Source organism: Lepidochelys kempii, chromosome 3 (assembly GCF_965140285.1).
Source record: "Lepidochelys kempii isolate rLepKem1 chromosome 3, rLepKem1.hap1, whole genome shotgun sequence".
Taxonomy (NCBI): domain Eukaryota; kingdom Metazoa; phylum Chordata; order Testudines; family Cheloniidae; genus Lepidochelys; species Lepidochelys kempii.
Window position 1 is genome coordinate 16,253,245 of NC_136382.1, and position 12,555 is coordinate 16,265,799.

Here is a 12,555-nt window from a genome sequence, read left to right on the forward strand (position 1 = left end):
AACTATGAAGAGTACTTTGACATCAGCTTTTCACCAGTTGGAAAGTTTGCTTTTAAGTGTTCCTAGAACTGACAAGATTAGCAGCATAAGACAGAATCAGCATTTAAACTTACTGAGAGTATCACCTCTAAGATGAGCATCCCATATTAACCCAGTAATGAAAAGCCTCCGATGAAATCCCAAACCTGGCTCTCCTCCATGGATACCTCCGCCTCACTATTTTGTTTAAATTTGTACACAGCATTGCTTTCTAGTTTTTCCATGAAAGTGGCAGGGGTCATAACCATCTGTATCATACCACTTTATACCATCTTTCAAAGACCACCATGAACATACTTTGTTATCACATCATTCTTCCCAACAGACAAAGTAAGTAGGTGATGGAATGAAAATAGTGCCCATCTTGGAACAGGATGCACTGACAAGTGGAAGAAGGTCGAAGGCCTATATTTTTTTCAAGAAGTGCTAAAATACATGTCTTCTGACTATCAGGCCCCTTTAAAGTGTCTCAAGCTGGGCACAGAAAAATGGCAGCAGTCACTTTTGAAAATTTACACCCAAAACTCTCGAGGATCATGCCCTAAAAAATAAACAGAAGGAAAGATGATGACCACATAAAGCCGCATGGACATCCTAATTAGAATATCCTGATATACTTACAAATGCAGTAACTCTTACATCAGGCATTTGGGTGAGAGGAACAATGTGCGGCTAGGCCAGGAGTGGGCAAACTACGGCCCGCGGGCTGCGTCCAGCCAGTCAGACCTTTTAATCCAGACCTCGATGTCCGTTGGGGGTTTGCCCCACTCCGGTGCGCCTGCCAGGGAGGGGAGCTAAAGGCTTACAAGCGCTCAAGGCCTGATCCCACTCCCCGGCAGGAGCGCCAGGTGGGCAGGGGGAGCAGGGCAAGCCCCTGAACCCACTCCCCGGCTGGAGCTCCGGAGTGGGGAAAGTGATGAGGTGGACCTGGATAAGGGGATGGGCCATGGCCCACCCATGGCTACACCCCAGCACAGTGTGTCTTTTCTGATTTTAAAAAAACACGTTGCCATTGCAGCTCTTTTGAAAATGAGGCCCTGCATGTAGTGCATGCAATCTTGTAAAGCACCAGTTTGACGTAACGGCAACAGTTCAGATTTTCTTTTCCCTTTCAAAAATGAGTGCTAAAAGCTAAGAAAAAAAAAAAGAAAACAAGAAGTGGACAGTAAGTGTTGGGTTTTTAACAGAGAAAGGAATGCAAAATGTTTTTTCACAAACATGAACCCGAAGGCTGTATTCCTGATTTGTCAGGAGAGCATCGCAGTGTTCAAGGAGTGCAATTTGAATCACCATTTTTCAACAAAACATCCTAATTATGGCAGCAATTTAACAACTGAGGAAAGGGCAAGAAAAGCTGAGGAACTCGCCATGAACTTAAAAGTTAAGCAAAATATTTATGTGCGACAAGCTACAGTCAAGGAAGCCATTACAAAGGCAACTTATGCTCTGGCGTTTAAAATTGCTAAACAAAATAAGCCTTTTGCTGAAGGGGAGTTTTTGAAAGAATGCATTGTTGATGTTGCTGGCATGCTGTGACCAGAATACCGAAACAAACAGTTTGTTACGAAGAACTGTTACTTGCCATGTATACAATTCAGAATACAATTCAGAAAAACTGGACGAGTTTTATGCCTCCTTGAGTGAAACAAAGTTCCCAAATATCTGCAAGGTAGCACAGAAAATCCTTATTTTGTTCAGGTCCACCTATGTTTGCGAACAAACAATTTTCCCTGCTGAATTACAACTAATCTCGCTACAGATCCCAGTTAACTGACCAACATCTCAGCTTGGTATTGCGGATTTCCACAATGATAATGGCACTGGATTTTGATGCCATTGTAAAGAAGGGTGACCAGCTGCAGGTTCACATTAATCAAAGGGGGTAAGTTTAGTTTAATTACTGTAATATGTTATGGTGGTATACTTATAATAGTAAGTAAGGTTTTATGTTTATTTCCACCAAAATATAATCTTTATTAAATAAAGTTTATTTGAATCTCTCTTCTTCAGAGTTAAACTGAACATCAACAACATTCCTTAATTATGGTTTAAAAGTTTGAATATATTTTGGTTATTGCCACGATCAAATGGAGATACACTGATGATTCAACAAAGCTAATTACAGATTGAAAAGAAGTCAGCAATAAATGTGAAAAACTACCAAACTTTTACGTAGTGCAGTACACTGAAAAGTTTTAGCTAACATACAATCTGTGTTCGGACAGGAGCAAAATTGTGTGGTAAAATCAACAAACAGCTCAGTAATGTAATTTTCTAACAGCACATTGTTCAACAGAACTATTTTAATAGCATTGATTTTGAAACAAACTTGTGTTGTCCCTGTTTGAACACGAATTGTTAATTTCATGAGCATTCATGGCCCGCCATACAATTTCCATATCCAGATGGAGCCCTCATTCCAAAACGTTTGCCCACCCCTGGGCTAGTATTTTCTTTGCCTGTTTAACAAAAGTGTTCTCCAATTTCTGAATCAGCAGACCAGTTTTTCTCATCCATCTCAGAAGTCCCTTCCAAAGCAATGTCTATGTATTCTGCACTACAGACTAATCCCCCCTCAGATCAACAGGCTGAATTGGCAGTTCTTCATACCACAATGCCATACTTTACAGAATTGTGCTCTAGGTTCTTAAGAAGTTCCAAGATACAGGTCTTGCAAAAGGAAGCTGCTTATTTTTTAAAGTTATATTTGTGATCAGCTAAGTTTTCTGAAGCCACTTTAGGACTGGATTTTCAAAAGCTCCTACAAGTTGTTGGGAGCACAAGTCCCACTAACTTTCAATGTGATGGTACATCTCAGTCCCTTTGGGGGTTCTGAAAATTCCACCCATACGTTTGAAGACCTCTTAACCCTTTTAAAGCCAGGTATGGGCTTTGGGGGCTGGAGAGGGGGTCACAGCATTTAATAACTTTTTATTGTGCTAGTTTGAATAGAAAAGAATTTATAGCACTGAAACAGAATGAAGAAAAATATACTTACAGAGAAGTTGATCAGACTTGTTTTGTAAGATTTCCCATCCTTTATCAGCCATTGCTAAGATTGGTTGAATTTTACTGTTGTGTTTGTAATGTAATCTATTCGGAATCTCCTCCTTTTTATAAACAGTCATGTTGGGATGAGCATTGACCAAGGCTTCATACACTTCATCAAGTTTGCCTTAGACCAAATAAAACAAGAACTTAATAGTGACAAAACACAAGTAGCGATGATGAGTCACTTAGTATACATGCTAGCAACAGCTTAAATGATCTATTTCAGCAGTAGGTATGAAGGATGAAAATAATTGTTATACTGATGAGCAGAATTTAGCCATAAAGGAAGTTATAGACACACAGGCTGTGATAATTTTATTAAGAGTTTTGGATGGTCATATTAGTCACCAGAAAGGTTTGGTGAAATCACATAACTTATTGGAACGTGCTCTTATGGTCATGTCCCTCAATATAAAATTACAACAGTTCTCTTATGTTATGCTTTTCTTTTTATTTAACACAAGAGTAAAATGGTCTACTTTTTGTAGTATCATTGTGCACAGCAGTATGAGTTGGACTTATTTACTTCAGTTAGAAGGAATTTAGGTAAGCCCCTTTGTGGATAAATGGATTCTTCCCAGTTACATATAAAGCTTGAGAGCTGGGAAGTGACACTTTCTCTCGTGTTCTGTTCAGAGCACACAGATTTCTCAAGGAGCAGAGCTTCAAAGGGGATTGCCACATTTCCCCAGAAACCATCTATGGTGCTCAGTAGCACCTCAGTGGCAGTTGGGTTGCTTTAGAGTTTATCTTACTTTAAAAAGCTGCATTGGGAGCTGTTGATTTCTCCATGGCAGCCTCGAAAGCATAACTTTTACTTAGGAGGAAGCCAACAATCTTCAATTTAAGTCCACAGTATTTACTTGAGAGAATTTCAGTCCCCATTTTGGTATCTGGCCCTAATTGACTTTGTCTCCTCTTTATCTCACCATTTCAAATTATAGGTGTGGCAATTTTCTTCAAATGGTGGTTAGGTCCCAACTATGCAGCTAAGCAATCAATTCATGGTTTTAGGGGGGGGAGTCCAACTCTGTATTCATAGAATATCAGGGTTGGAAGGGACCTCAGGAGGTCATCTAGTCCAACCCCCTGCTCAAAGCAGGACCAATCCCCAACTAAATCATCCCAGACAGGGCTTTGTCAAGCCTGACCTTAAAAATATCTAAGGAAGGAGATTCCACCACCTCCCTAAGTAACCCATTCCAGTGTTTCACCACCCTCTGAGTGAAAAAGTTTTTCCTAATATCCAACCTAAACCTCCCCCACTGCAACTTGAGACCATTACTTCTTGTTCTGTCATCAGCTACCACTGAGAACAGTCTAGAGCCATCCTCTTTGGAACCCCCTTTTAGGTAGTTGAAAGCAGCTATCAAATCCCCCCTCATTCTTCTCTTCCGCAGACTAAAAAATCCCAGTTCCCTCAGCCTCTCCTCAGAAGTCATGTGCTCCTGTCCCTAATCATTTTTGTTGCCCTCCGCTGGACTCTTTCCAATTTTTCCACATCCTTCTTGTAGTGTGGGGCCCAAAACTGGACACAGTACTCCAGATGAGGCCTCACCAGTGTCGAATAGAGGGGAACGATCACGTCCCTCGATCTGCTGTCAATGCCCCTACGTATACATCCCAAAATGCCATTGGCCTTCTTGCCAACAAGGGCACACTGTTGACTCATATCCAGCTTCTCGTCCACTGTAACCCCTAGGTCCTTTTCTGCCGAACTGCTGCCGAGCTATTCGGTCCCTAGTCTGTAGCGGTGCATGGGATTCTTCTGTCCTAAGTGCAGGACTCTGCACTTGTCCTTGTCGAACCTCATCAGATTTCTTTTGGCCCAATCCTCTAATTTGTCTAGGGCCCTCTGTATCCTATCCCTACCCTCCAACGTATCTACCTCTCCTCCCAGTTTAGTGTCATCTGTATTATATGATCCTAATGATATATTCTGTCTTTGGAAATTCTTTACTTCTTATTGTTAATGTTCCTGTAATGCTCAGAGGTCCAAATCCAGATTAGGCCATTACTGCGCTAGGTACGGTACAAAAACTGGTTCCTGCCCAAGGAGTTTACAACTTATTTCAAGACAACAAGCAAGAAACAAGCAATAAGGTGGAATGGGAAGGAAGATGAAAGTAAATCATAAGATTAGACAGTTACATAGTCTAAGGGCATGCACAACTTGAATATTCACACCAGATTAAAAATTTAGGGAAACTATAGAAATAGATGGGAGGTTTAAAAGAACAGTAGAAACATGTAAAGGTTCAAATATATTTTAATCTACAAATTTTTGTTCATCATTGTCTATTATTTGTATTGTAGCGCCTCAGAGCCTGTCATGAACTAGGACCCCATTGTGCTAGTCACTGTACAAACACAGAGCAAAGAGATTCTCTGCCTCAAAAACTTTACTATCTGCATCAATTTCTCTCTTCTTCTAGAGATCTATTTCTGTACTACTTTTATCATTTACCTATTTCTGTTTTCTCTAAAGTTTGTTGCAAAGGCAGCTATGGAATGGGAAGTGGAGGAAGATGAGGGGAGAGTAGTAGGGGAGGAGCAGTGCAAAGCGTATAGACATGGAGTAGGGCTAAGAAGCAGTAAATAGTAGGGTCCAGGAAGCATGGTGAAGGGAAAAAAAAGTATCAGTAAAATGTCAGAGACTCCACAAATGGAAACTGGAGGAGTCAAAGGTGCTGCTTTTTGAAGAAATATTGTCTGATGCCAGGGATCTTGCCCTTGTCTTCATCCCTGGCTTTTAACACTGTTCTCCTGTGATTTACTCAGGAAAGCTTAGGCCCAAATAAATTTGTTAGTCTCTAAGGTGCCACAAGTACTCCTTGTTGTTTTTACCAGAGGGTATGGCTAGACTGCAACAAACACCCGTGGCTGGCCTGTTGCAGCTGGCTTGAGCTAAGGGGCTATAAAATTGCAGTACAGATGATTGGGCTCAGACTGGAGCACAGGCTCTGAGACTCTTCTGCCCCAACCCCTTGTGGGGTCCCAGAGCCTGGGCTCCAGCCCGAGTCCCAGTGTCTACACTGGAATTTTATAGCCTCCAGCGCTAGCCCCATGGGCCTGAGTCAGCTACCACAAGGCCAGCCACAGGTGTTTTACTGTAGTGTAGACAAACCCAGAGAAACCCCCTGACAAATTTCAAGTCCCTGTGCCAAAGCATGGAAGCAATGAAATGGTTGTAATTTTTTTAAAACATAGGCAGCAACGTATTTCCCCTTAAGTTTATTCTCTGAAATAACAGAACTGTTTTAGCAGAAACTTTTAAAAAGTCAACCTGAGGTAGATCGTTGGCATGGAAAATGTCACCTCCAGTGATTAAAATCTGGCAAGTTATAAACTTGTGGGTCTTGTAGTTGAAAGTGTCATGCAACCTTCTCTTTAGGTCATGCTCTCAGATCCATCTATACAATATATTCCATCTTTAGAAGATAAAGGTAACCGAATATCACTGTCCTCAATTCCTTTCTTGGCAAGTTCTGTGCTTGCGGTTCCAGCTTCCCTTGGCCTCACAAGGCCCCATCCTGCTCCCACTGAAATCAATGGCAGTTCTGCCCCCAGCTACAGTGAGAGCAGGACTGGGGCCTTGGTGACACTACTACCCCTTACACAGAACACGGAAGGCTATTTTGGACGATTGATGGCATCTGCTATTGTAGAGCAATCATCTAAAATAGCCTTCCTGGTCTTGTTTAGATAGAGGTGATACCATGAAGTTTCAGAGAAGAAACTCTGAATCCAAGACTTGATAGGTTACGTAGACGAGGAAGGGGGTTTGAAAACGGATATAATTTGGTTCCTAAGCTTGCTCCTATATGTGCTGGGTTTTGAGTATTAAAGCTTTGCAGTTTGCTTTTCCTTGCTATCATGCCTTCCCTGTTTTAATAGTAATAAGCCTGAGCATGCTGAATCTATTTACAATATAATTTAGGACTGCGTCACATGCGCTATGCAAGTCAGAATTTTGTCACTTTAGCTGAGCAGGACGTTTCTGCAGCACTAGCTGATATTTAGAAATAAAGCTGCTATGTTCTTTTTGTGTTTCATGCATCCACATTTCAAAACAGGCAGCACGCCAGACCCCGACAAGTGGTCTCTTTGCAGCCTAGAAAGAACTGAAGGGTCGGAAGTGTGGTTTTAACGGTCACCAAATGTTTCTTATTTGTCTTTGGGGCTAAAACTATGACCTTATTTAGTAAAAAGGTCACAGCATGCTTCTTATAAGTGGATCCTCTCTCTCCTCTGACTGCTAGACCAAGTTCTGTCTTCAGTTACACCAATACATTCTGACTGAAGGCAATGTGGTTGTACATGTCCACCCACTTCCTGCAACCCTGCTCCCCTTTACAAAGCATTAAAGTCTCTTTTCTCACACCTAGATTGAGAGAAGATAGTAACCTCTTCCTGGACATACAACCTTAGCCTCAAATTAAAGTTAGTCACATTTGTATGTAAACTAAGGGCAGAATTTGGTCTGCAATGTTCAGCATGTAGGATGATGTACTTCTCTCAGAAAGGTTCAAATACCCCTTAAGTATATCACTGGGGTTGCCCAAGCTGAGAAAGGCCAAGTCTGATTTTTTTGGAGAGGGTAGGGGACACGCAGAGGAAGAGGAAAAAGAGCAGTATATTCTGATAAGAGGTTGGTATATCAGATCCCTCCTAGCAAACATTAAAAACATCTCAGCTTCTACTTTTGATAGATGTCACTGGCTTCAACCAGTCAACTATAAGTAAGAAGATACAATGAAGCATGGGTTTGCCCTATCAGAAATAATCTGCACTCCAAACTTTTTAGAACAAGTTTTTCCTCTCCTTGCTGAAGACGGGCACTAGTGCTGTACTGACCTTTGGGGCCTAAACACATTAAACATGATAATAGTGGCTAAATTAGCTATAAGAATTTACTTTCTTATTTGATTTCTTAAAACATAATTCCACACAAAAATTGAAAATAAAACCTCTAGCTATGGCTAGTGACTCAGTAAGAAGTAGTTAATTGTTGGACAATTCAAAAAGAGTTAAAGCCTATTGGGAAAAAGAAAGTAATTTTAGCTATGCCTATGAAAGACTAGTTTTATATTATCAGCAAACTAAAGAACTGAAACAAAACATGAAAAATCAGCATCTTCAAGCACAAGATGCTATTTAAAGCAGTGACCTCCGAATGGATAGAAAAAAAAGTACATTATGCAGCAATGAGATAACAAAGTAAGATGCCACTCCTATTAAAGGGACACGCTGCAAATCATTTAAAAAAATCCTGTCAATTAATGTTTTAGAAATTAAACTGAAGAGGTTTAAAAAAAATCTATGTTTATTTTCAACATCTGCTTCCATTTCACAGTTCACTCAGCTTGGACAGCAAATACCCTTGTGAGCTTCACTTTGTTTTCATACACTAGTACAATGCTGCAAATGCTGCAGAGAAGTGTTTAAAGCCACAATATAAATCTTTTTAAAACCTGAATACATTTTTATTAAAATCAGCTCCTGTAAAATTGTATTTATTTTAAATTCAATCTAGATTTGGGACCTTGATCACCTTTCAATGCATGTTTATATTTCATGGAGAGGAATTACAAAAATAGGTAGGAATTAAGTTAGAAATACAAGTTTATGATAAATATATTGCAAATATTTCCAAGGAAGAAGGCCCTCTGCATTCAATTTTAAAATTCTGTGCCACTATTTTCTTCTTCTCTGTTATATAACCACCACAGAACCAAAAGAAATGGTCACAGACGAATACACTAGTTGTTACTGCTGGAGAGTTGTGATCTAATTTTGTTTACATGCTGGTGAGAATCAGGGGTAACCATGTTGAAGTCAATGAAGGTAAATAAGTGAAACCAGCATGAGGCCCTTGGTGATTCAAGTCAAGTATGAGTATGGAGAAAACCCTATTGGATACTCCTCAACATCATATTTGGCAATGAGATATCAACATGATAGGTGCCTAATGGTTATACAGTACAGACCCGTTTACACGCGGATGTCAGGAGTCAAGCCATCACGACTGCATGTTAATGGACAGCGGGTTAAGAGGGCGATGCTGAAGTATCTTAAGATATCTATATACATACATACATATATACACACACACACACAATTATCTAGGATTACATACGTATTCACAGTGTCCCAAATACTGCAGGCCTATCTGTTAAAGGCGCTTTGCAAGAATATAAATTCAAATGTGTAATCTAATAAAAACGTTACTACTACTACACAGGGCTGAAAGTAACTCAGAACACTTAGCGGTATGGGGTAGGGGCGGGGCTAGGTTCAGCACCCCCCAGCCAGCCCTTCCAGGCCGCCTGGTCTGTGCCACCCAAGGTTCCCATGGTGATTTAAAGGGCCCAGAGCTCCGGAAGCTGCTGCTGCAGTAGCGGCGTCCGGAGCCCCGGGCCCTTTTAAATCGCCAGCACTGGGGCAGCTGCTCCCTTTGCCCCCCCCCCACCCGTCAGCAGCCGAGGGGGGGCAAAAGGGACAGGGACCTTAAAGCGCTGCCGTGGCAAAGGACCTTGCAGTGCTTTAACGTCTTGTCCTATCCTTGGAGGTTAAGGAGAACATTTTTTCTCTCTCCTTGTATCAACCTTTATTATACTTGAAAACTGTTATGTCCCCTCTCAGTCTTCTCTTCTCTGGACTAAACAAACGCCTTTTAAATCGCCAGCACCGGGGCAGCTGCTCCCTTTGCCCCCCACACCCATCAGCAGCCGAGGGGAGGCAAAAGGGGCAGGGACCTTAAAGTGCTGCAGGGTCCTTTCTCCAGTTTGTCCAAATCTTTCCTGAAATGTTGCCCCCCGGAACAGGACTCAAGATTCCAGTTGAGGCCTAATCAGCGCAGAGTAGAGTGGAAGAATTACTTCTCTTGTCTTGTTTGCAACACTTCTGCTAATACAGCCCAGAATGTTTGCTTTGTTTTAGAACACTGTTGCACTGCTGACTCATATTTAGCTTGTGATCCACTATGACCCCCAAATCACTTTCTGCAGTGCTCCTTCCTAGGCTGTCATTTCCCACTTTTATATGTGTGCAACTGATTGTTCTTTCCTAAGTGGAGTACTTAGCATTTGTCCTTATTGACTGTTATCCTATTTACTTCAGACCATTTCTCCAGATCATTTTGAATTTTAATCCTATCCTCCAAAGCACTTGTAACCCCTCCCATCTTGGTATTATTTGCAAACTATAGAAGTGCACTCTCTATGCCATTATCTAAATGATTGGTGAAGATATTGAATAGAATTGGACCCAGAACTGATCCCTGCGGGACCCCACTTGTTATGTCCTTCCAGCTTGACTGTGAACCACTGATTTCTCCTCTCTGGGAATGGTTTTCCAACCAGGTATTCAAACACCTTACAGTAGCTCCATCAAGGTTGTATTTCCCTAGTTTATTTATGAGAAGATCATGTGAGATAGTATCAAAAGCCTTACTAAAGTCAAGATATGCCACATCTACCACTGCTCCCCCTCCCCCCATCCACAAGGCTTGTTACCCTGTCATTTTAATGCCATAGTTCCTACCTTCTTTTGGCAAAATCGCTACCACAGGAGAATGGTCAACCATTGTATACAGCTCTCTAGCCACATATCGATCAAGCTCTATGAGCCTTTCTGAAGAAGACTGTGTCATTCCATGGTCACTTGTGATTATGATATTCAGTGTGTCCCACAACTTTGCTTTCTTCAGTTCTGACACAAGATATCCCAGCTTGTCATCAATCTCACTAATGACTGCGCCCATACGTGGATTTTCTGGGCCTAAAACATGCCCCATCGCATCAGGCTGCTCCCAATACAGAAGACCAAAATTTATGGGTTCTTCTGAGGTAAACCAATCAATAAGTTTGTTAACTCGATCTTCGAATGAAACAGACTCATTGTAAAACATATAGTGTGTAGGAAAGACTCCATGTATTTTTACATCTGTTCCAGGCCACATAGCAGCTCCGGTTCTATGTCCTTCCATTTGATTGGTGACCCATATTGGACAGGCCTCTTCCCAGAACTTTGAATTATAGATGTTCATGCTGTTCAGGGAGAAAGTTTTGTTCAGGACAGGATCATACATTTCATTAGCAACCATGCCATGGCTCTCTGCATAGAGACCTGTCACCATTGTATAATGATTAGGATAAGTTTTTGTAATAAATACATTAGTAACCTGTTTAACATGACCACCATTCTTCATGATATAATGAAAGTTAGGCGTTGGGACTTTATAAATATAATCCCATCGAAATCCATCAAAAGATAATAGTAACATTCTGGACTGGTCCTGCTGGAAACAAAGTGTGCTTGGAAAAGTCATCATACAGACTGCCAAGACTCCCCAGTAGCAATTCAAAGCCATCCTGGAAAAGCTTTTTCACTCAGGCACAAAGTTCGTATCTCTAGAATACAAAGGCAAAATTCGGTTACCACTTCAGCAAGTTAATTATCTTGAATACTTATCTTTACTACAGTATAAGTGAATCTGAACAAGTCAGTGAGTAATCCCTGTCAAGAGGTAATCATGTGGCTCCCATCACTGTGGAACGCCTCACAAACATTAGTGGATTTCCCCTCACAACACCCCTGCTAGGTAAGGAAATAGTATTATCCCCATTTTACAGATGAATAACTGAGGCACAGAAAGATTTAATGATTTACCCAACGTTACACAGGAGTCTGTGGTACAGCCAGTGCTTTGAACAAAAAAAAACATTCTTCCTCGTCCACCCTGACAAATTTGCCAACATTTGAGACACTATATATATATATATATACACACACACACACACCCATGTAAATCTATCTTGAGTGTATGTGTATATATGTACATACATACACACACTCAAGATAAACTTACAAGGGGGGAGGGGAAAGAGGTTTCTGTGTATAAAACTATTTCTTTAAAGCTTCCAGTTCCTTGTTAGGTTTGTTCTTCAAGTAATAAATAAGATACTATATTTTCACTAACTCCAAGACTAAGCCTGATATAGGCAACTAAATTATTTAGACACCAGCTTCTTGAAGTGATGCTACTCAAAGTAATTATCAGGTGCTAAGTGCAACCCTGGGTTTCAAGTTCTTGGGGGAAAAAAAGACTAAAAGCTTTTAACTCTAAAAGAGACAAGGAGTTAATACCAGATTGTGGCAGCAAAGGTACCAAATAAAGAGTCACCAAGTATATGTTAGCTGTTCAGCAGAGGGGAAGCAAGTCATCACAGGGAGGCTACAGTTAAAATTTCATTAACACTCCCTAAGTGTATTTTGATACTGGAATATCATATGTTCAGTAGAATAGAAGAATTACTTCTCATGTCGTGCTACTTTGATCATAAAGGCACTATCAATTTTAAACTACTATCAATCTGGCTCATATTGAAACTAGAGATTTAGAGGTGAAATACTCCATACAACTCTCAGCCATCTAATTTCCCCTCACATACAAAGACTTTA

The 12,555-nt window shown here is 40.9% G+C and overlaps 1 protein-coding gene across 1 annotated transcript in view; it reads right to left on the bottom strand.

Annotated features, from left to right (window-relative positions):
- Positions 1-12,555, bottom strand: part of ENPP5 (ectonucleotide pyrophosphatase/phosphodiesterase family member 5) — a 30,010-nt gene that overhangs the window by 11,315 nt on the left and 6,140 nt on the right. The window contains exons 2-3 of the mRNA XM_073335789.2: positions 10,636-11,504; positions 3,038-3,214 (exon numbers count right to left, since the gene is read on the bottom strand). Of these exons, the coding sequence (XP_073191890.1) occupies positions 3,038-3,214; positions 10,636-11,464 (1,006 nt within the window). The 5' untranslated portion in view covers positions 11,465-11,504. The remainder of the gene's footprint in view (positions 1-3,037; positions 3,215-10,635; positions 11,505-12,555) is intronic.